Source organism: Plecotus auritus (assembly GCF_963455305.1).
Source record: "Plecotus auritus genome assembly, chromosome: 14".
Taxonomy (NCBI): Eukaryota; Metazoa; Chordata; class Mammalia; order Chiroptera; family Vespertilionidae; genus Plecotus; species Plecotus auritus.
Window position 1 is genome coordinate 16,167,489 of NC_137780.1, and position 24,529 is coordinate 16,192,017.

The following is a 24,529-nucleotide window of genomic DNA, read 5'->3' on the forward strand; positions in this document are numbered from 1 at the left end:
TTTTAAAAAATAGCCAGCCATCAACATGAGGACTCACTCCTGGGTCTAGCTCTCAGAGCACAGAGCCAATCCTAACAATGAGTAGGATGTGGCTTCTGAAAGAGAAGAGGCAACAGAGAACAGTATGTATGTATATGGGAGGGAGATGCATACTCCAGCCCAAGCACAGGAAAAAGCAGGCAGCCACCCGATCGTGAGCACTCATGGCCACTCAGCACTGCATCATCATGAACAAGCAGACCTGTTACACACAGCCTTGCAAATAACGACTGGCCCAAGGCTCATGTGTGAGCTGAGCTCATTAACTTCACTTTCCAGAGAACCTTCTGAGGACAGCCAAGCTTTAGAGAAAGGTGCCCCCAGTCACTCTGTCTAAAAGTTACCATTACAAAGGAGATGGTGTTTTCAACAGGAACGTCTTAGCCAGGAATTAAGCAACAGATGTGACAAGACAATGTCAGAAAGGCAGATACAACGGCTGTAAACCTTCATTATAAAATGATCCTTCAATGCTAATAAAAGAGCACAGGTGTGCTGGGCACAATGGCTATTCAAACCCCCAAAGAAAAGGACAAATAATGGACTTTAAATGACAGCAGCTCAGGGCCTCAGCACCTCATTATCATTACTGATGCCCCACAAGCCTATGGGAATCTGGCAAAAGGTGTCCAAATGGCTGATTCCTGGGGCAAAAACCACTCTGTCTAGTTAGCCCAACAGGCCCAGTGAGGAACTCCCACTCACTATCTGGCCTCCTTCCTGCAGAGGCCTCCACAGGGGCTGAACGGCGGGGAGGCTGAGGTAGTAGGAAAGGCTGATGCTGCAGACAGTGACCCCCAAGCGTGGCCTGAGAAGCAAAGTTGCAGCTCCCCGTGTGGCATGAGCCACACCAACCCCTAGGGTGAGCTTAGGCACAGTGGATTCCAGTAACTGAATCGTCCACCGCGGGAAACATCCTGTACTACATTCCCAGGATACCTGTGGGACCCGCCCTCTTCCACCTCCATGCTGGGCCCAGGGCAGCCACAGCCCCACTCATCCAGGACTGGCATGCCAGAGCAGGTGAGGGGCACAGAGAAAGACAGCCACCTTACCTCCAAAGTTGGCCAGCCGCCCAATCCTTGTAACTGGCACCTTCCGCTCCCGAGCCCGCTCACTGAGCTGGAGGGACAACAGAGAGAGACGTCAGGGAAGAGCGAACGGGGACAGGGCCAGCCTTCGGGGGCGCATGCTGCCCCCCATCCGCTCTCCACCACCAAAGGCAGCAGTTCTGCCTGGCAGCACCTCCACCACCAAGAGACCTCCATGTTCCCAAAGCCTCCAGACCACAGCATCCCCGGAGGGGCCTGACACCAGCACCACTGGGGAACCACCCACAGGGCCCACTCCAGGGGCCCTCCCAGACGCACCATCTGCTTGTGGGGCTTGCTCTCGGGGCGCGCCTTGGCCTGTCGGGCCTTCTCAATGTCCTCAGCTGTAAGGCCCCCCACAGGGGACTGGTCCTGGTGGAAGAACCTTCGCTGCAGGCCAGTGGGAGAGAAGGGGGCTCTGCTATCTACAAAAAGCCTCCCGTCCCCCCTGCCCAGAGGAGAGGCAGTCTGCCCTGGGAGCCCAGCTTCCCTAAAGGGTCCACTGTCAACGTAGGCAGGAGCTGGGCCCTTGCTGCTGGCATGATCCTGGGGTGGAGACGATGACTCCTGGGAGGAGGCTGCAGAGAAGTCTGCAGAGGCTCCCTCGGCCCTTGGCCCTGAGAAGTGGAACTCTGATTCTGGGTCGTCAAAGCTCTCAGACATGTAAGATTCTTCGTGCTTGTCCTGCTCCTGCAGGGAACAAAAGCCAGCGTGAGAGGAGCAAGAGGTAGCCCACCCTCCTGTGTCCATCCCTCTTCGCACAAGACACCACATCCCCGCTGTCCTGCCCGCCAGTCCTCTGGAGGGTAACACCACATTACTCCCGAGGCCTGTGTCAGTTCTGGAGGTGAGCAGCACCTTCCTGGCCCAGGAGCAGGAGACCTGGATTCCAGTCCTGCTTCTGCCAGGGCTCTGCTGTGTGGTCACTGAGAACCTGCTGGGTGTCCAGCCAGGACCAGGGCTCTGCTGTGTGGTCACTGAGAACCTGCTGGGTGTCCAGCCAGGACCAGGGCTCTGCTGTGTGGTCACTGAGAAGCTGCTGGGTGTCCAGCCAGGACCAGGCCCGTTACCACCACTCCCACAAGTTCCTCATCTATTAGTCAGGGCCGAGGACAGGCCTCCAGGGCCCTGGGGTGGGTGAGCCGGGGAAAGAGACAGGAGACCTTTGAGAAGTCAAAGCATAACCACAGACCAGCGAGGGCAAGGGCCATGTACAGACGGCGACACCCACCACTCCAGGCCAGTGCCTCGCCACAGACACGGCTCCCCTCACCAGCCATGGAGTGCCTTTAAGAGGCTCTCACTAGACGACTTGGCACCCCCAGGTTTGGCCTGGCTGTCCTTGGGAGTTGGGGGCACATATTTTCCTTGTAACAAGTGAAAAGACCTGATCTTCAGGCCCAGATTCCTTCTACTTTAGAACTCAGAGTGACCTTGTGTGAGTTCTCTGCTACTTCCTCATCTGAAAATAGGACTCCGCACAGTCACCGTTTTGTGGGGGCCACAGACAGGCCAGGGGAACAGTGCCGAGGAGGCTATAATTGGAACAGCACTGGCTCCTGAAGGGAGGTCAGGAGCCCGGATTCCCTGACCCACTGAAACGGACTCGGCGCACGCAGTGCTGCCTGCGGCTCTGCAGCACATGAGCAGGCCCACGGCCTTCGCACGCTCAGCTCTACAGGCCATGCCTCCAGGGAAGGAAGGAGATGGGGCTGTGGCTCTCCTGCCAAATGGGAACCTCAGGCTGAGGGAGCCTAGGTGAGCCGGTGAAGGCCCACCAGCCGGCCAGTGGCAGATCAGGGCCCCAGGCCAAGGTCTGTCCTGCTGGCCAACCATCTCAGAGCAGAAATAAACTGTATTGGATTCTCTGGGCACCTCTCAAGATGGCCAGGAAGCCCTGGGTGAGGGGCCTGAGGCAGGTCGCTGAGAGCCACAGCAGAGCCCCTTCTGCCCCTGACTCCCGTGTGGCCGCCTGGCCCTGCATTACCATGACCCGTTTATGTGGCTCTGGGCCTCTGGGCAGTGAAGGGGCCTCCGTGTCTCGATGGGACCAGACTTGGCGTCTGCTGAATGAGGATGTGAACGAGCCCCTGGAGGAGCTGGAGGGAGGCACAGGAACCTACATGCTGAGGGAGAGGATGGGAGCACATGGAGGCCAGCACCCCACTAAGTGTCTACCTCGTGGTGGGGAATGGCCCCTCCCTCCTCCCTCCTCCCTCCTCCCTCCTCCCTCCTCCCTCCTCCCTCCTCCCTCCAAGTGACTGTCCTGGGGATGGCCCTGCCTGTTCCAGAGACCAGGCATGCCTGAGGAGACAGAGGAGCAGGTGGGAGACTGGGCAGGAGGCCTCTCTTGCCTCTCAGGGAGGCCTGTCCAGGTCTCCCACGCGGCCTCACGCCTGGGAGGCCCAGTGAGCTGGACAAGTGCAGCTCCTGAGTGTACATCCGACAGGCAGGCAATGCTCCTCACTAGCAAAGGCACTGAGGGGCCGGAGCCACGGCCCACGGGGAAGAGGACACACGATCTGATCCTGTCACTTAAAAATCATGGGCCTCGCACCCAACTTCCTAGTCTCTGTCTCCCCACCTGAGAAAAGGGGTAAACACTAGGCCTGCCCCTTTCCAGGAGAGCAGTGAGGCCTCGTCACGAGTGTGAAGACTTCCAGAAGTTAAAGGCATTTGTGGAGGGTGAGAAATAGCCACGTAGTGCCATTGAACCCTTTGAGAACAGCATAGGGGCTGGGAATCGGACACTAAGACTAACCAGAAGCTGTGACGGCCTCGCCTGCAGGAGCCCGAGTATCCTTTGTCCAGAAGGTCAGCCAAGCACAGAGAGAAACGCAAGGCGAGAGGGAGCAGGTGTGCTCATGCACATGGGTGCGCACAGCTTTCCCCTCCCCTGGGACTTTCAGAAACCGTTACTGGGGCACCACGGCGGACAGCCCTCTGCTCTGTCAAGCCCTGTTATAATCACCTGTCCTGCACTCACTTCTACTAAAACCTTCCCGTGGCGGGTAAAAGCAGAGGCTCTCTGGTCTGTGGCACAAAAGACAGCATGAAAGGTGAGAGGAGGACGAGAGGCGGAGCGGTCCTCAGCTTTCACCCAGGAAAGGAACACAATCAGGAGCCAGAGACGCACGGGAAAATGAAGCGGGCACCGTGGGAGAAGCCTTCGACACCTGAGGAAGCCCAACGGACAGACTCCTGGGACAGCTCCATGCCGAGGTGGCAGCCAGTGAAACACGCTTCCCAGCCTGGCCGTCCCTGCCCAGCGGCTCTTGCTCTGCCCAGTGAAGCTGACAGTGGGTGGCTTCCATCACTTCTTTACAGAAATCAACCAACAAAACCCTACATAACACAGGAGGGGGCTCTGCCTTCTTTAAAAACTGCTCCAGTGAAGGACACACGCAGGGCTCCTTCCAGCTGCCTCCCATAGAACACGGCAAGTGCTACTTCTTCCTGTGATTTTTTAAATTTCCAAAATTAAAAAGGCTTCTCTTCAATACCTCAGCAAGCCCAGAAACTGAACACAGACCGGGCAGAGGGAACAGGGCAGGTCACTGCGATCCCCGGCGGACGGGCCTTGGTCTCTCCCTGAGCTCAGCACCCCTGCCTGGCGTCAGTCGGTGAGTGCCAGTGAATTCCTAATCTAACGAGTGTGCTGGGCCGCTTGCTCCTGGGGCTCTTCTCAGCTCTGTGAAGCTTCCTTTAACTAAGGCTTGAGCCACCCAGCAGCCTCTCACAGGGACCCTATCCCACCAGGAAGGGTAGTGTGTTACACTAACCAGTGGGCTCTCTGGCCCTGGCCACCAGCCACCCTAGCTGTGTCCTAGTCTCACCAAGAGCTCCAAGTCCAACTTCCCTCCCACTGGCACCAGCCTCCTTACCTGCACCGTCCCTAAGAACATGCTGATCTGCTCTGCAGCTGTGGACTGCAGGGCCCTGGCCGCCATGATGAACTCCGCTCCAAGGCCGAAGTGCTGCAGGTGGGTTTCCACAGCTGCCTCGGTCAGCTTGGCAAGGCCTTTGAGCACCATGATCGCATCCCCCATAATGGAAGCCATCCTTCAGGTCTGGAAGAGAGCAGGCCAAGTCAGGCAGGGGGGCACCACACCTCATACAGGATCACACGCACATTGATCAATGCCCCGTGATCCTGGGCAGAAGGTAACTGGTTTGCACTGACCTCCCTTTGATCCGGGCTGACAGAGAAAAGAGAGAGAGGAAGGGCCCAGGGCTCAAGGTCTGCTCGGGGCCACTCCCTGCACTGCAGGCACTGAGCAGAATGCAAGGCTCCAAGGGGCCAGGCTGTGCCCCAGGCATTTCCTCACCGAGGCCACACAGCCACCCTATAAACACCCTAGGAGACCTAGAGAGGTAGTGACTTGCCTCAAGTCTCCCCGCCACCAAGTGGCAGAACCAGGACTTGAACCGGGTATACTGAGTCCAAGGCTCTTTCCTCTGGACCAAACTGTAGGCTGGGGAGGGAGCACCTGTTCCCAAAGCAGTTCCCCAAAAGGGCTGCCTGTCCCTGCCCACCTGCGCTCGCTCTGCCAGGTGAAGCCTCTGACAGACACCCACAGACCGCAGGGCAGCCAGAGCCCACCCTCCTTCCTCAGACTCAACTACTGACCAAGCCAATGTTTTCAAACCACAGTCCAGACCACAGTGCAATCCATTTGGAAAATCCTAACCAGCATGAAAATGCATCGACATGACGTGAACAGGAAAGAAAGCGTCAGAGGTCGTCCTATGGGAAGGACTCTTATGAAACTTGTTTCCCTTGTGTGTACACGTGAGCTTCTCTGTCCCTTTTTTCTCTACCGAGTCCGTCTAAAATGTGTTTCTTAACGTAGGTCAGGGCCAAAGAGGCTGAAAGTCACTGTACACAGTGGTGCCTCACAGGGTGCAGAGTGTGCTGTCTATCACCCAAGTATTTCTTACGGTCTGCTAGGGCGCTGTGTGCTGGGAGGGGTTAGATAAGGCCCTGTTAACAAACTGGGGCTGAAGAAAAACCACAAAAAAGAAAGGAACAGCAGGGCACCCCAAAGAAGGTACACTCCGGACAGGACAGGGAAGAGCTGGGATCTGCTAAGAGTCTCAGAGATAAGACAGAAGCCAGAGAGGAGAGGGGCATGGGAGACAGGCACTGCAGACACTGCAGGCAGGGGACCTGCATGAACAAACACGTGGAGGCTAAGAAGGGAAGGATACACCCTGGATGCAGGGTGTGGGCCAGCAGGAGGGAGGGGACGGTCACAGAGACACCTCGTGGAGTCCCTCTTCTCTTCACACTAGTTAGCAGAAGCACATGCTGGCGGTCTGGTGAGAGCACACTAGGACCGCCACCAGAACTCCCGGGCTTCTGAAGACGGCAGGCAGGCTCAGTCCCACCTGCCCTTTGCAGGGGAGCAGCCCAGTCAGGCCAGGATTCCTGTGGGGATCAGCGCTGCTCCTCAGCAGGGCACAGCGGCTTTTATTTAAAAGGAGAATTGTAGTGACAGCCACAGAAACCCACTGATGCACAGGAGCCTTGGAGAGCTGAGCTGACCCACCATAACCTGACCCCAGGAACACCTTCACCTGCACATGAGAACAGCTACCAGGCACGGGGCTGGGTGCTTTCCACTCTTCATCTCCTTTTAACCTTTATAAACAACTACCCCCATTTCAAAAGGAGAAAACCAAAGCCAGAGAGCTTAGCTAACTGGCCGAAGTCATTCAGCTTCTGAATGGTGGCCTTGCGCCTGATCCTGGCCCTTGTCTGCCCACCACTCCATACTTGGCCTCTGACTCTGAGGGCACTGCTCAGAAACAAAGGGACCGCCCACACCCTAGCTAAAACCAAGGAGGTTTTTAGGTGACCACACCCTTGAAGAGGCAAGGGAGAGAGGTAGGAGGGCTAGCCCAGCCCATCACCTGGTGCCATCCACACCCCAGGCTTCCTCTGGGCTCTCCCTCACTTGATGACTATAATAAACAAGGATGAGCCCCCCAGACATTCTCCAATGTCAGGACTGGGAAGAGATCATGCAATCAGAGATCAAATGCAGCTGGTCCCAGCTCTCAACAACTCGGCAGCCCCTGGCCCACCCCCAACACACACAGGTACACTGTCAAGTCCAGGGAGTAGCATCCACCAAGGTCCATAGACCCCAGTGAGGGAGGAGACATCAGGGACATGCAATGGCGGAGGCAGGGCCCCTAGCCACCTCTTATCAGAAGGACCCTTGCTGGTGGCCCAGGACCACGCACCATATCCCACTGCCCCAGGGGCTCCCAGAAACAGGCCTTCCCTTTGCTCACATAAGCAAGGCAGTAGTCTCCCATTGGCCACAAACCCCAACAATTCCAAAACTTCTAACTCAGGGGTGGGCAAACTTTTTGACTCGAGGGCCACAATGGGTTCTTAAACTGGACTGGAGGGCCGGAACAAAAGCATGGATGGAGTGTTTGTGTGAACTAATATAAATTCAAAGTAAAGGAGCGGAGGGGAGAGCAACAGAACCGGATAGAACAGCCAGATCCAGCCCGCGGGCCGTAGTTTGCCCAAGGCTGTTCTAACTCATGCCAAATCTTCCCTAAAACTTACAAGACCTATTGATTCAGACTTTGTTTTCAGGCTTTAATTCTTCCTGAATTTCTCATCCTAGTTATCAAAACCACACACCAGAATTTCATTTCATTAGAGCCAAGTTGCTAAGTGTTGTGGGGGGCTTTTCCCCTACTCTAGTTTGAATGGCCCACTACACGGATGGCAGTTCAATCTGAAAGATCCATTTCCAGTGCTGCACAGGCAGGGCAGGGCAGGGACCCACCGAGCCCAGTCCTCACTCTTCTGGGTGCTAAGCGTGTCAGCACTGAGCACAGCTCTGTGACAGGCTGGAAGTGCACCTGCTTTACACTGACACTTTTTTTAAAGTCATAAAAGGAAAAATGTTAAGTTGACCCAACATTTTTACATTTCCCTGCCTTGGGGGAATATGAGTAATAATGGTCTCTTTCAGTACCTTCCTTACTTTTTAGTGTACACATCCTACTTTCAAAATGGCAAACAGAGAAGTCGCCTAAAAAGCACACAATAAAAAGTAAGGTATAGCCTTGACAGGGCAGCTGTCTTGGTTAGAGCGCTGTCCCAACACACCAAGGGTGCAGGTCCCATCTCCAGTCAGGCTACACACAGGAAGCAATCAGTGAATGCACAAATAAGTAGAACACCACATTGATGTTTCTCTCCCCCTTCTTCTCTCTCTTTAAAATCAATTTTAAAACTTTAAAGAGTAATGTTATGTATTTCTTCCTGCCTAAACAGTTGTGTTCTCACACCAGTGAACTCCCAAAGGGCACGAAATCTCACCTTAGACAGTGGGCACCATTGGGAGGAAGATAACTAGACCATCTCCCCTGAAGGAAGACCCACCCAGGTGGAAATACCATCACAGAAATATACCTTCCAGCTTCCTGTAACGCAAACTCTGCTTTTCTCAAATCAACAGATGTTGCTAATAAACAGCCTATCATTCGTGAGCAGATTCACATATGAATGTATAGTTCAAAACCACAGCGTGTTCAAACCGCTTTGACAAAATTATTTATTTAAGCAGGGGTCCTCAAACTTTTTAAACAGGGGGCCAGTTCACTGTCCCTCAGACTGTTGGAGGGCCGGACTATAGTTTAAAAAAAAAACTATGAACAAATTCCTATGCGCACTGCGGGCCTGGGACGAGTCAGCTGCTAAGCAGGACAGGCAGCGGCACCCGGCGGGCCGGATAAATGTCCTCGGCGGGCTGCATGTGGCCCACGAGCCATAGTTTGAGGACCCCTGAATGTGCCAGGGCTGTACCCAGACCTCCCACACATTGCTTGGCTCAAAGCAGTGTCTACCTTCAAAAAGGCAGGGGGAGGGAAGAGGAACCATCGCCAGAAGAAAGTATCTTTCCAGAAATGTTCTCACCTTCTGGTTTTCAAAGATTATCCTACTTCTCATGCCAGAATCCCAACGTGGCTCAGAATGCAGCTATCCAGAACATGGGTGGAAACCCATCCAAGAATGTACAAGCACCAGGCACCCAGCCGCACCAAGATCTTTCATCATGATCGTAAACAAAACTAAAAGCTCCCAAACACAGGTAACACACCAATTAAAAACCTTATCCACACCACGACTTCATCTGTAAGTATCAGAGCCCTCACCCCACGCGCCTGAGCCTGCTATCTTTAAACAGGTTTTCAGGACCTGGCCTGGGAGTAACACAGGCATGGAGTGTTCAGGCTCTGCGCCTACAAACAAAGTGGTGGGGGTGGAGCATGGGCACTCACATTTGGAAATGCCTACATGGTACCAGCACCAGAATACAGTCATGTAGTCATTTACTGAACACATGTTCGTTCACTAGCGTCTCCTCCTGGTGCTCTGGGCCAGTCTGTGCAGGTCCAGATGAACTTGCCCTTGGCCCTGGGTTGCTCACAGCTGTGATGGCATGCAGGCACATCTATAACGGGCACGGACACCAGGGAGACAGCCAGAGGCCAACTGAGGCTCTCGTGCCAAAGTCAGGGGTGGCTGACCAGTGGAAAAGACTGTACAGTAGCTTGGACACAGGGCCCAGCTCCGTCACTATTGCTGACGCTGAGCGTGTTACTCGTCTCACCATCTCTTTCAGGCGGAGAGCACTGTGGGTGACTAGCCAGGCCATATCTGGTCCTAACATGCTAAAGTGCTATAAAGGAAGTAAATAAAGATGCTGTCTAGAGAGAGAACAAACTGGAATACATGCAGCTCACCACTCCCCAGGGATAGGGACTGAGAAAGACGCACAAGCAGTCCCCTGGCAGGGGAGTCCTCAAGCTCAGAGGAAGTTTTCCTGTTGAACTTTCACTCTCCGACCTTCCAGATGCTTACTATCTCATTCATGTTGGAGAACAGACTCACAAAGTGCTGCCGACCTGGCCAGATACAGTAACATGCAGAAAAACGAGTCGTGTTCTTTTTGCAAAATAAATATAACAGGCAATCCTGAGAGGCATAAAGCAGAGGAAAGCATCATATATTTTTCCACTCAGTACCCACATGGGGAAACTTATTTGGGGGGAGGGTTCCATACACACCCCAAATCCCCCTTTCACAGCCAGAACTCACCATCTGTCACTTGTCTCTTCTTAATGGTGTGTGAATGTACTAAGCCATTGTTCAATCCCCTCCGTGACCACAGGCAGAGCATGGCAGACCAGCTCCCATCCAAGCAAAGCCATGGCATGTGTACCTCTAAAGCCAGCACACCCTCCTCCGGTCTCTTTCTATCCTGAGCTGCTCCCATACCCTTGGGTGTCGTATAGAAGAACCCAAAAGCAAGCTGCACAGAAAGCCCTTTGTCTTGGGGAGTCTGTGGAGCTCATTGAAAAGCTTTCTCCTGTGAGGGCTCTGTCCAGGCGTCAAGCTGGACAATCTGTCCGAGGAGCATCAAGCTCAGCCTATTCAAAACTGACCTCACCACCCTCACCCCTCCCTTCCCAAGGCTCACTACCCTGAGCAATGAGGCCACCACCCACTTCTCTCCAACCCTCCTCACCTCCCCGTCTACCTGAATGTTCTCACCTGGGCAACTGCAGCATCCCCTAAGTGGTCTCTCCGCCCCAGCTCTGCCCCCTTCTATCCACTCCCCACTTTAAAAGGAAAATACTATCAAACCACCCCCAGGCTTCTTGACCTCCCCCAGCTTCCTAAGAGGCTGAAACCTTCATAACCTTCATGGCCTAGCCCAGTGGTTGGCAAACCGCGGCTCGCGAGCCACATGCGACCGACACCCCCACTTCTTCTAACGCCACTTCTTCAAAATAGACTCGCCCAGGCTGAAAACCGACTTCTGCGCATGGGCCACGAAGTTTCACTCTCACTGTACGTGCGCGCCCGCACGTGGTATTTTGTGGAAGAGCCACACTCAGGGGGCTAAAGAGCCGCATGTGGCTCGCGAGCCGCAGTTTGCCGACCACTGGCCTAGCCCAACCCTGCCTCCCCAGCCTTATCTTGCACACTTGCTCCACTGATGGTACTCTAGTTGGGCCAACCCAGATCTCTGCAGGCCTCTCTCTGCACAAGAACACACTAGCTTTCCTCCTCACCGAGTCTCAGCTCAAACATCATCTCTTCTGGGAAGCCCTCCCCAACATGTCCCCTTCCTAAACCCTATCCACGTGCCCCACAGCACCGTTCTTACTCCATCCCAGCAGTGACCATGCTCCAAATCTGCCTGTGTAACTGTCTTTCTCCGCCCCTGGGCTGTCAGCAGAGAAGGGCAAGGACCACGCCAGTCTTCCTGACTCTGTATCAGCACCTAGTACTATGCCAGCCACAGAGCAGCAGGCAGTAGCAAATATTGTTACATGAACTCAGCTGGTCTCTCTAAGGTTTGAGAGAGCCTTGCCAATTCTGGGACTGGCTCCACCTGCCTGCAGCTTTTAATCTACATAGGAAATCAAAGGCCTCATAGGAGCCTGGTCTGAGGCAGGGTTCTCACACTTTAGTGAGCATCAGAATCACCCGAAGGACTTGTTAAAGCACAGGTTGCTGCCCCCCCCCCCGCCCCCTCTCCCCACCTCTCACCCCCGCCACACACACCCCTGTTTCTGGTTCTACAGGTCTAGGGCAGGCCTGAAAATCTGCATTGCTAATTAAGTTCCAGGTGCAGCTGCAGCTGATGGTCCTGGGAACTTACCTTGAGAACCCTGTTCGGGAGGAAGAGGGGAAGGGAGCACAGGTGGCCCACACTCAAGCCAGGCAGCACATCCAAACAGAGATCCTTTACTGAGAGTATCTCCCAGGTAACTCCTCCCCAGAAGTCTGGCTTCACCCTTAAGTGCAAACCCTCCACCTACACCTTCCTTTCCCATTTCCCTTCAAGAAACTGAAAACAGACATAAAAAATGAATGAGCTTAAAGACAATGACCCACAGAGCCAGCCACCAAGGGACTCTCAAGACCGTCACTTCCAGCATTCTTCAGATAGGACTGTTTAAAGATCTTCAGGGGGCCCTGAGGTAGGGGTTCCCAAGTGGCATTCTGCCCCAACCCAGCCAAGAACAATCTTTTTTTTTAAAATTGATTTTTATTGATTTCAGAAAGGAAGGGAGGGAGATAGAAAACATCAATGATGAGAGAGAACCATTGATTGGCTGCCTCCTGCACGCCCACTATTAGGGATCGAGCCTGCAACCTCAGGCATGTGCCCTTGACCAGAATCGAACCCAGGACCCTCCACAGGCCAACGCTCTATCCACTGAGCCACACCGGCTAGGGCAAGAACAATCTTTTTTACTTTGGGCATGAACCTTCTCAATTTCTAGCTTCCACGGCACTGAAAAGTTCCTTTACATGTTTGAAATTTTCTTTCATTCTGAGGAAAAAGGAAATACCAGTTGACAGTCTCCTCCAAGGACTCAGGAATGTATGTGTTAAGGAAAAGACTTAACCTCCTGAACCAACCCCAAGTCTCTGCAGATGTGCTCTTCACCTCGGCCTTTACAATCACACACCGGGGTCCACACTCAGGTATCTCAGGCAACTCCAGGCTTCTGTCTAGTAAGGTCTGGCCTCAGGGTCTCTGTAAGCAAGCTCAGAAATATCCTAATATGCTATCAATGTTCAAAGGCAACTGGGGACATGAAAAAGAACCCAGAAGAGAGAGAAAAATACCCTCTGTCCTTCCCATCAGCTGGCCCTAGCCCAGGCCGGGTGAGTCAAGCCTTCACAGTGGGAAATAGGCCTCCAGAGTCATTCATTCCCCACAGCTGCAAGTCACCTCCGGAATGTCCCAAACCTTCCTGTCTACAGAAAATCCTCTCCCCTTTCCTCCCAGGCCAACCTGCCTAATAATTATCCAAGAATCCTGAGAAAATCTGTCAAACTGCATTTCCTTAAAAAATAAAAAGTATGTATGATAATTCAGCTATAGGAATGTAAATCACAACATTGTGTAAGATTGATTATGTAAATAGTGATATATCCATAGGATAGAATGCTATGCAGCCATTTAAGATGACACTAGGAAAGGTGTTTACTGACAAATAAGAAAGTTTATTATATATTCCCATGTGAAAAAGAAAAAGCAGATTACAAAATAGTATTATCCTTCCTTTTGGAGAGGAGGAGGAGGAGAGGGAGGGAGGGAGATGGATGATGGAGAGAGCATGTGCAAAGCAGTCAGTGGTTTTCTCTGAGTGTGGTCATGATAGATCCTCTTTACTTTCTTCATATTTTCTATAATATTCTACAAAGAGGATGTACTACTTTTATAATAGAAAATATACAAAATAATCTTAAATATTTGTTATTAAAATAAAAAACACAAGCAAACACACAAATGTGTAGTTATAAGAAACTGTCCAGGTCCTAAGTATCTGTTCCAGGAGCAATGAGCGAGGGCCAGACAGCAGGTCAGAATGCCATAAATAATGCCTCTCCACACCCTTGTTTAGCCACCAAACTTCATCAGAAGACAACTGCCCCTAAGAGGCCACCAGGAAGATGGAACATGGCCATCCCACTTTGGGGAAAGAGGCTCAACTGCCCTTCTCAGAAACTGGTGAGGAAATCACTTGGCACAGGCAGGCAGCAGGTCCAATGCTGGCCCCTGTGTTAAGACAGAAACCATTGATGGTACTCCCTCCACCACCACCACCACCAAAAAAAAAATAAGGTTCTAGTTTAGAATAATGTAGTAAGTGCAGTGACCACGTTTTTTTGCACCGAAGTTAAGACATGTAATATGCCTAGGGTTCTTCCAGGTCAGGGTCAGCAAACCATGACCCTCAGTAAAGTCCAGCCCTGCTGCCTGTTTTTGTAAATCAATATTTATTGGGACACAAACCTGCTTGTTCATTTATGTATTATCTACATCTCATTCATCTACATATGTATTATCTATTGCTGTTTGGGGGTTTTTGTTGGTTTGTTTTTAGCTATAACAGCAAAGTTGAATAGATGCAAGAGAGACCTAAAAAATCCACACAGCCTTAAAAATTTACTATGTGGCCCTTTATAGGGAGTTTGTTGACCTCTATTGTAGGACAACAGAGAAAAATATAACCAGAACTGTACCAGGAAATCAGGAAAGGTCACTAGAGTTGTATGAGAACAGCCCAACAAGGCTGAAATCCCCAATTACATCTCTGCTCCCACCCCCCCAGAGGTGGGCTCACCTCACCAGACACAGAGCTGCCCACCCCCAGAGGCCCCCAGGCTGCAGCCTGACAAGGAGAGCAGGCTCCCTGGTGACTACTTTTTACTGGATCACCCAGTTCAGGGCAGCCCCTAAATGCTACTCATGAAGGGGTGTCAGATGCCAACTTCCTTTACATCTCTACTACCTCCTTCTACCATTTCAGGAGGCTCACAGCCATATTCTTGTCTTACCCTAAACTGACAAATGCCACTGTCGGTCCATAGGCTGAATTTGAGTAGATATAAATCCATCCACCATCTAACTGACCCTTCATTGGTGCACTTTCACTGTGTCCCTAACAAGAGCCCCCTGCGAGGCAAGCACCAGGTGTGTGCATGGGGAACTGAGGTTAGGGTGAGAGGGAGAGGCACCGGCACACAGGGATGTACACTGTGGCTTCCACCCCCAGTCCCACAGAGGGCCCCAACTGAACTGCAGGGCATGAAGCCTTCCTGGTGAGCCACAAGAGCTGGCCTGTCTGCCCTGGTCAACACACAGACCCCCGCATGGGTCTGAAATTGTAGTCCTTGATGACCCAGCTGGGATAAAGTTAAAGATCTTGAAATGAGGAGAGTATCCATGTGGGCCCAATGTAAGCACAGGGTCCGTATGAGCGGTTGGGAGATCAGAATCAGAAGACATGAGAGTTCCTAGCCGGTTTGGCTCAGTGGATAGAGCGTCAGCCTGCGAACTGAAAAGTCCCAGGTTCGATTCTGGTCAAGGGCACATGCCTGGTTTGCAGGCTCAATCCCCAGTGGGGGGGCGTGCAGGAGGCACCCAATCAATGATTCTCTCTCATCATTGATGTTTCTCTCTCTCTCTCCCTCTCCCTTCCTCTCCGAAATCAATAAAAATATACTTTAAAAAAAAAAAAGATAAAGACATGAGAGAAGCAGAGGTTAGAGGAAGGGATGCAGGTTACCTCCAGAAAAAAACTAGCCTTGCTGACACCTTGATTTTAGCCCAGGGAGACCCATTGCAGACTTCTAATCTACAGAACTGTAAAATAATAAACCTGTGGTTGTTTAAACCACCAGTCTAATGATAATTTGTTATGGCAGCAACTGGAAACTAATACAGTGGCTATTTTTTAAAAGGCAAATCACTGGGTTGGAAGAGGGGCTACATCCTGAAATAACTTCCAGATCATTTTTTTAAAATAACTTGGTTTGGTCACCACCACATCCCCAAACAGTACCGACTGCCAACCAAGTGCCAGGCACTCTTAGGTGCTAGAATATCCATGATCAGCTCAAAACACATTCTTGTTCTTGACGACAGAGTCCTGCTGGCATTCAGTATAAATATGCCTCATGCTTCTACAAGCCTCTTTCCCAAGTTCAGTTCAACATTCAAGCCATTGCTAAGCATTTATTATATGCCAGGCTATACCACAAATCCAAGTAAGAGCCTCCACCCTGAAAATACCATCTCATTCATTTTTACATTCTTAATTTTTCAAAACATGCTCACTTCAGATTTAATAGTTGAATGCAATAGTATCAATAACATGAACAACTACCATGTATTATTAAAGTGTGTGCCTATCACTTTATATTACTCCTAATCCTACAACAACCCTCTGAGGTATTATTGTCCCCATCTGCTGATGAGATAAAACAGCCAGGGGAAGAAATATCCTCTAAGTCCCCAAGCGTCAGGTGCTGGCCTATCCCTGCCTGTCTGATGCCAGGCTCAAGTCCTTACCTCTTATTGCCCAGGCAGCTAAGAGATAGGAAACCTGCCCCCAGGTCAGTAACATTTTTTAAAATAAACAGTCACTCTCCCTGAGACACAGCAAGGTCCATACCCTGATTGCAGAAAATTATGAGTCATAAAAACCCTGGAGCTGGCTGGGCTGTCAAAGGCCATCTGGCCTAACTCCCCATGTGTAAAGCTCCTCAGCTCCCGGGGCTCCTAGAGAGAACGGAAGTCTCTTCCCAGTTCTATATGCCCCATAGTGTCGGGCACTGTGCCTCGTCCACACCAGGAGCTTAATACCCATACGCATCCAGGGTGCTCCCTAGCTTATCAAGCTCTCCCACCTAGACCCCAGAACCAAAGAGACACCCAGGGGAGCCGAGCATCAGGGAAATGTTCTTTCCTTCTACCACCACCCTGAGACATCCACCCTTCTATGAAAAGCCACAGAAAGCAGCAGAAGCCTCCTGTTTTACGAGGCGGGGGCAGAAGAGAGAGAATGGAGGAAGAGTGACTGTCATAGGAGTAGGGCCAGGTCAGTTACCAGTCTGCTGGCGGTGCACGCTCAGGCACTAGGAGTTGGGGGAGCGGAGGGTGCCCATACAGGTTGAGGCACCTCTACTGCTTCCTCTACTTCTCTCCACTCCTTGCTTGTAAGAGGACTGAGAGGGGGGAAAAGATAGCAGGCCTGCCCCTTTAACAGTGAACTCCATGCAGGTTTGAACAGGAAACAGCAGACTCGACCCATGGTAAAATGGTGCCCAGCCTTCTGCTTTACCAAATGTTGGCTGTAAACACGTTAGAGAGCAAGAGCCACACATCTTTTTTTTTTAATCTCAGGAAGATACAAGATATTTGCTCCAGCACCTGTCAAACAGTAACCACCTGCAGTCACGGGACAACCTATTCTTACCTTCACCCTCCTGTGAGCCAGGATTGGAGCCAGAGAGAAATGTGCCAGGCAGAGAACAAACACTTGGACTTTAAAAGTCCTGTATGAACAGTCCCCAGGACCTCTCATCCAGCCCAGCAGATGGCAGAAACGTTGCCACCAGGCCCTCTAGTTCCCTGACAACATGAGTAGTGTGATGAGGCTGCTGGACGGAGCCCGGAGCCCACGCTAGGCAACAGCCACAAGTGCCCTCAGGCACACCAATTCTCCTCTTTGGGCCTGCATTTCCTTTTCCTCAAGTGTGAAATGAGGTCACTGACCTAGATGATCACCAGTTCCCAGAGGTTAGGACTCCATCACTTATCCCTCAAGTGCAGAAGGTTGACAAAGAAAGCACAGCACAGGGATTTAACGGGGGTCTAGAAAGAATAATGCTCAAAAGAATTCAAGAACTGACCCTTCTAGACATTCCATAAAAAGAGCAAATCAGAGGGCAGACCCTGCTTCCCTCGGTGGGAAGGTGGAACTCACATGGCATCTCTCAGGAAACAGACCTCTGGGGATGGTGCAGAGGTAGTGAGCAAGGAAGGGCTGGCCCCTTCTCATACAACCAGGAAATACATCCCTCCTCCTCTTCCACACTCACACACACTCTCACTCACTCACTCCCCTGCCAGGAACAACCAGCTCCTCGGATGCTGGCAGGAGCAGGACCTCTAGGGCACCGAAGGCAGGATACCAACCTGGCTTTCTCTTCAAGCTCCACCCCAGCCCACCCTGCCCCACTCACACCAATCAGAGGGCCTCACTCCCTCTAGAGCTGACCTGTTTCCCTCCAAAACAGAGGCAACCAGATGTGAGCACCCTCAAACCCTTGGCCTACATCTCAGACCGCCCCTCAGCCTTGCCTCCGCTATTCTATCTCCTCCCCACACTGATGGCACCCTCCTCCCTCCTGCACTAGGACCTTATCCCTCACACGTTTTTTCTTTTGCCCTCCATCTCTCCTTCCACAACATCCTCCACCTCCAGCCCACAAACCTTCTCTTAGTGTTGTTCCCACACCAAATATGCTTCTCCTTCAGCCTCATCCTGGCCAACATCTCCCAGGGATAGAGTGCACTTCCCATCTTTCCTTCTCCCCCAGCACACACTGTCTGGCCCCACCCCAAGCCCTCCTCTCGTGATACTCACAACAGCCACTGGATAGCTCAATACACCAGAGGCCACCCCAACACTACCCTCCTCAGCATTTCCTGCTGGCCCCACACATTCCCCTAAAACCCTCTCCATGGGTCCCATGATTCGCTCTCACCCCCTCGTCTGGGATTCCTTCACCAGTCCCTCTTCTTGAGCCTAATGCAGAGTCCGCATCCTTCACCAGTCCCTCTTCTTGAGCCCACTGCAGAGTCCCCAGGCCTCTGACCCCATCCTCCCTGCTTATCTACACTGACCCCTGGGCTGTTCCATGGGTGGGTAGCAACGCTTCCCCAAGGCTATGCATCCCTGTTCTCAGGCCAAGCAGGCCATCTCAAACCCTGAACCAATTAACTCTGGGACAAACCCCATTTATGCACACATCATATCACCCCTCAAAATCCCACAGGCACCCATGAAGGGGCCCAGGAAAATGTGGGGGGTGAGGCAATGTTCTATACCTTGATGTGGTGATGGTTATGTAACTACATGCATTTGTCAAACTACAGAACCTTACACTAGAAAGGGTGAATTTATTGTATGCAATTATATCTTAGTAAAATAAGATGGAGGAAAGTCCCACAGCCACCTCAACCCCTACATATCTAAAACTAACATTACCATTTTCTCCAGACCAGCTCTTCCTCCTCCTGCACCTGTTTTCAGTGGTGACACCACCCATACACCCCCAAAAAGCTCCTCCTCCCAACTAGAAATCTGTTGGGTGTCCAACCAGTCACAGTCTAGAAATTCTACCTGCATAGATTTATATTCTCTTGAATCTGTGCCTTGCATTCCACCTCTCCTCACCCCCCACCTGGGACTCAGGCCACCCTCACTTCTCACAAAGCACCTCCCTGGGCTCCCTCCCTCCCCACCCTGACCTGCCTTCAACCCTCTGCACACACCTGCTGGCCCCAGTGCACTCCCCACAGCAATGCCTACCTGGCAGGCCAGGCCTCTGCTCTTTCTTGGGCCTCGGCTCTAGAGCTTTTCTCTCCCACGGAAACCTCACTCTTCCTTCAGGCCCCAGCTCCCAGGCCTCCCAGTAGGAAGCTGCTTTCCCAGCCCTTTTCCATCAGAGTCAGCACCCACTCCACCTGGGTTCCCACAGCTGAGAACCTAAAAGGTCCTTGCAGTCTGCCCTATAACACGCTATCTCCCCAGCCGACAGTGCCCATAGGGCAGGGAGCTGCCTCCCAGAGCCCTCCAGGCTGTAGGTGGACTGGCGAGTGAGTTGTAGGGGCTCAGGAAACACTTTCTGGCCTGAACTGAACTGACAGCTAAAATGACCAGGAGCACTATGCCAAGCCCTCCTGACCCCCCTGCCGAGATAAACTGTAACAGGAGCACAGCTGGCAGCAATGCTGCTCAGACTGACCTAAACGCCTAAGGGCAGATCCCACAGGCTGCTTCACCCCAGAGTGCTCCCTAGCCCAGCCCCCTACTGCTCCCCGCACACTCCCTACCCTTCAGCCAGACTGCACTCACCCCATCCCCAGGCACTCACCTACCCCACTGCCTCCGTTCAAAGAGCCTGCTGCCTGGACCAATGCTACTCAGTCTTGTCATCCTCGGTAACAGGAATAAGCACTTAGAAATTTGTGCAGCAATTTAGTATTGCCATGCAGTTCTTCCTGTGTCTTGCAAAAGCATTGATCTGCAACAAATTGGGGGGCGGGTGGGGGAGATAAAACCTGTTCCTTTAGCACAGAGTCTTGGAAGCACTGGCCCCTTACTCCCACCCCCAAACTTCTGCCTCTTCCTACTGAAATCCTGCTCATCCTCAGGGGCCCAGCTACCATGCCTTCTCCTTCAAGAAGCCTTTGCAGCCCTAGCCAGTTTGGCTCAATGAATAGGATGTCGGCCTGCAGACCAAAGAGCCCTGGTTCGATTCCGGTCAAGGGCACATACCTTGATTGTAGGCTCCTCCCCGGCCTGACCAGAGGCAACCAATTGGTGTGTTTCTCTCACATCGATATTTCTGTCTTTCCCTCTCTCTTCCACTCTCTCTAAAAATATCCTCAGGTGAGGATTAGAATAAATAATGTTTTAAAAGAAGCCTTTGCAGTGTCCATCAGTTAGAAGTGTCTGACCCAGAGTCCCTCGTCCAAACCACACCGAGCGTAGTGAGGTGGTATCTGCACACCCCTTTGTTCAATGAGGAGAAAATAACCAGATCCACCCACCACCTCAGAGTGGGCTTTTCTTCCAGCGCAGGCGTGGAGGGGCACCAACCTTAGGGCACACAGGGATTTTTCAGGTTTGGAGCAGATGCTGCGCCTCTTCCCCGGCCCAGATGGGAATAGGAGGATTTTTGTTGTTTTAATGCAAGTCGACGGTTCCTGAGATAAGAACTTGGCCACTATTCAATTTCAGCAGATTCTACAATACCCTGAAATGGCAATTTCAGTGATAACATCACATGCACACGCTAAAAATAAATCACACCCAAGTATGAAGAGCAAAAAGAGATTTTCAGAGTTATTTCCGAATTTCAATACTCTGTGGACCCTGACCTCAAAACCAAGGGTCAAGGGCTCAGGAGCCTGTACTCACCCAACAAACAAGATGCTGGTGGACAGGCCAATGGATACCACTCGAGTTTGCAACATGTGGAGAGATGGCCCCCTCAGATCCCACCGAGATGCATCTCACTCAGCACTAGCAGACCCCACCCCTCCCACAGGTGCAACTGCAGGAGCTGGACCTCACATTCCCCACCCCATGGGCTCTCCTTTCCAGGCTCCCCCAGTTCCCTGGCTGCTGTTTAGCAGGAATGCCGGAACTATTTCCAGACAACACTGTCAGATCAAGAGGACTCTCTACCTAAATATCCCTGTCTAATTTTGCACACAGCTCTTGTTTCAACTAACGAAGATAATGACTCAGTGTCCATGGCTCCTGACGGAAAATTATCCCGCTAAGTTTGCAGCTTCCCAATAATAGACTTCTTTAAACTTGTTTTTGAGAAAGAAGTGAACTGCCTGTCTAGATTCTTCTCCACAAGCAACAAAGGGCAAGAAAGACCCCCTAACTAACCAAGGAGTGTTATGGGAAAATCCTAATACAGCCCCACGGGGTTGATTAACAAGAAAGGGAAATTCACGTTAGGCACTTGGGATGTTTTTCTCTGCCCTGTACAATAATGACCTGTTTTTCAGCTTTTTCTGCATACCATCCATTTAGGACATTTTGGGCATAAATTCTGGCTTATACTGAAGGCAAAATCTAGACTCCGAATTAAAGTGTCTTTCTCTGCATGAAAAGAAATGGCTCACTGTCTTTGACACTGAAGCTTCAATCAACTATAAAAGAAATTATACAGGTGTCCATGCTGCACCACTGCACTCCGGGGAGGCCTGTCCCAGGGAGGGGCACACGGTATATTTAAAGAGACCCACACGTATGTTTGAAATGCAGCCAGACACTTCCTCCCTGCAGATGCAGGCCTGACCCCCTCCCTTATTACAGGACATAAGGGACGTCTTCCTAAAAAGTGAGGATGAGCAAAGCATCACCTTGGAGAAGCCACCTGTGGATGCCTGAGCTGGCGCCTCTGCCAGCACTCAGCTTCAACTTGTTTGTTCAGTATTTAAAAGCGGCCCCACGGTTATTTCACATGCATATCTACAGTCTTGCAAAATCCCGCGACTGAAACCACCAGTCTTCCACTGCTTTTGCACTCCGGACCCGCCAGTCACTGCCACGCATGCAGCAGGCAGAGCCAAAGCCCAGGGTTTCTACCTTCCGCCCCTCACTAACCTCCCCGGAGCCAGCTGGGGTCTCCTTTAAAGCCCCGCCTCCGTAGTTTAGGGAGAGGGCACACCACCCTGTTCCTACACCTCTCAGCTACTCACAGGCAGGTCCCAGGCGGCCTCTGGAACGCCTGGAATATTCTTTTGGAGTCTTACCTCAGTGGTTCTCCACAGAGGGCAATGCTGTCCCCTCGGAGCTATTCTGGGCTGTCACAGCTAGTACGTGGGTGACAGGGGACTCCTAGTACCTAACAGACACGGGCCAGGGACGCCGCTGCTCATCCTACAATGCACGTCACCTAGGCATCTCAGAGTCATCCGGTCCGAAATGTCAACAGTCTGGGGGAGGAGAAACCCTGTCTTGTCTTAGGTGGCACACAGGGACGGCTCATCACTTCTCCTGAGTGGCCTGAGGTCATGCCAAAAATTACAACCACCCTGCACCACCTGCATCATTCGCCAGGTTGAACAAAATGCCTGCAGCCATCGCCAGCGCGTTAGAACCACCAGCTCCCCTGAACCACCAGCCTCCCCACTGTCTCTCTCTCAGGAGAAGGGCGCCCTCCCGGCCTGACCCCCATCCCCAGCAGGACAACTGGCCGCTGGCATCAGTGCGTGCCCCAATCCTTTGGCACAAGGTGAGCCTGGCATGCCCAGCTCTTTGGTCTTCTGCCACGCACAGCCATGGCCCACGCGAGCAGTGAGGGTGGACACGCTCCCCTCAGGAGCCTGACATCTCTCACCCGGACGGCCAGGCCCCCCCTCCTGCCCCAAGGCACCTGGGAGAACTGGCCCGGGTTTGGCAGAGGGGGCGGGAGGCGAGGGAAAGGCAATTAAGCCCAAACCACTCACAAGGCCCCAGATGGTACGAGTGGCAGGAGGAAGAGCCCAACAAAAGGGAGCGGGAGAAAGGGCCAAAAAGGGCCCCCTTTCCCAGTCACCCCAAACCCCGCCTGTGAAACCCTCCAGCTGGCCCGGGTCATAAGAGGGAAAGCTCTGACACCAATCTGCAGCCAGGGCCGGCTAGAGCCGCCGAATCGGTGCCCAGGGGTCTGGGAGTGGAGAGAAAGCTTATCTCGAGGAAAGGGAGGCAGGAGAGCTGCCTTGGAGACAAAGAGCCGCGACGTGGGACAGCTGGTCAGCGAGCCTGCTCGGCGCGTCCCAGGCGCCCCGGCTCTGGCCGCCGCTCCCGCCCCTCCCGGAGCCAGGCCCGCTGAGGGGCACGGGGTGGGCGACGTCTACAGGGCCCCCACCCTGCACCCTGAGGCGCGAGTCCGACCTCGCGGCCAATGAAAGTCGCAAAAGGGAAAGCGCGCGGTCCCTTGAGGAGGACGCAAGGACGGCCCAGGCGGGTCACAGCCCAGCACTGGCCGCAGGCACACGGCGCCGGCACGCGGCGGGCGGCATCCTTACCCCGGGGCAGGAAGCTGGGCCGCGGTCACCTTCGCGCCGCCTCCGCGCGTAGCAGCACTGCAGGCACCTCGCGCGCTCGGGATCTGTTTACCAGCTCGCCAGCGCCGGGAGACCAGCGCCGACCGCCCCGAGCAGCCCCGCCCCCGGGCTGCTCCCATTGGCTGCGCCGCCGTCGCCGGCAGAACGCCGCGCAGAGCGGAGGAGCGTGTTCGAGCCGTGCACTCGTCTTGCGGCCAATCAGAATCGAGGGCGGAACGAGAACAACCAATGGGAGGCTTCTCAGCGCGCGGGGCCCTCTCTTTCTTCTCTCCGCTGCCCTTTACCCCAGTTCGGAAAGCCCGGCTCTGGGCCGGGTTGTGGGGTTGGTGGCCGGAGCGCGTGCGCCCGGAGAGCAGGCCCTTCCTGGCGGCGAGGCCCCGGACGAGGCCGCGGTGGGCAGCCTTCTGCTGTCGCCTGCTGGCCCAGCCTTGGCGCGGGCCTGGAAGGGAGGCGGTGGGAGGAGGAGACGGGACCGCAGAGAACGCGACTCAGGACCGGAGAGGCCTGCACTGCGCCCGCCAGAGGCGTCACCACGCCCCTCCCGGCTCTCTGGGCGTCCTGGCCCCGCCTCCTTGTCCTTTCCCTTCAGGCTAACCGTGGTGGCTTTTTGCGGGCGCGATCCCCAAAACTGATAGCCTGCGGGCTGGGGCTGCCGCCCGTGACCCCAGGACGGGGCTCCGAGGAGGTGGCCCGCAAAGCAGGCAGCTCCCCGCTGGGCTCGGAGGACGAGTCGCTGCCCTTGCCTCTCCCAGGGGGAACCCGCCAGCACGTGCAGGAGCGGAACCGCGAGCGGCCCATGCAGTCCGGGGCGGACCCGCGAGCGCCGCCTCCGCAGTGAGATGGGCCCCAAACCGCTCCTCTAACCGGAGATTTGAGGTCGGAGCCCAGGTCTGCCTGGCAACTTCCTCCCAGGCGATTCCCAAAGCTTGGTCTGCAGCTCCGTCCAAGGTTGTTAATGGAGCTGGTGGAAAAAACATAAAAGGACAATGTAATGAGTTTTTCATAAAACTATTCAAACCACAGGATTGCCCTTGCTTCTGAGACTTTATTGGAATTAACATTTAACTTTTTGGAAGCTTGTTTATTTTAATATTATTAGAAAAATGGAAAGCCCTTTTATGTTGATGCCTGAAATGGGGGAGGCAGGGGGTTATTATATAGGCACACCTCCCAGGGTTTGCTTCC

The 24,529-nt window shown here is 53.1% G+C and overlaps 1 protein-coding gene across 2 annotated transcripts in view; it reads right to left on the reverse strand.

Annotated features, from left to right (window-relative positions):
* COQ8A (coenzyme Q8A) overlaps window positions 1-23,843 on the reverse strand; it is a 42,196-nt gene extending 18,353 nt beyond the window's left edge. The window contains exons 1-4 of one of the 2 annotated variants that reach the window (XM_080650897.1): window positions 23,306-23,843; window positions 5,015-5,200; window positions 1,410-1,820; window positions 1,095-1,161 (exon numbers count right to left, since the gene is read on the reverse strand). In XM_080650897.1, coding sequence (XP_080507023.1) covers window positions 1,095-1,161; window positions 1,410-1,820; window positions 5,015-5,191 — 655 coding nt within the window. In that variant the 5' untranslated portion in view covers window positions 5,192-5,200; window positions 23,306-23,843. The remainder of the gene's footprint in view (window positions 1-1,094; window positions 1,162-1,409; window positions 1,821-5,014; window positions 5,201-23,305) is intronic. The other variant, XM_080650898.1, reaches the window with a different exon arrangement.
* Window positions 23,844-24,529: the final 686 nt, after the last annotated feature.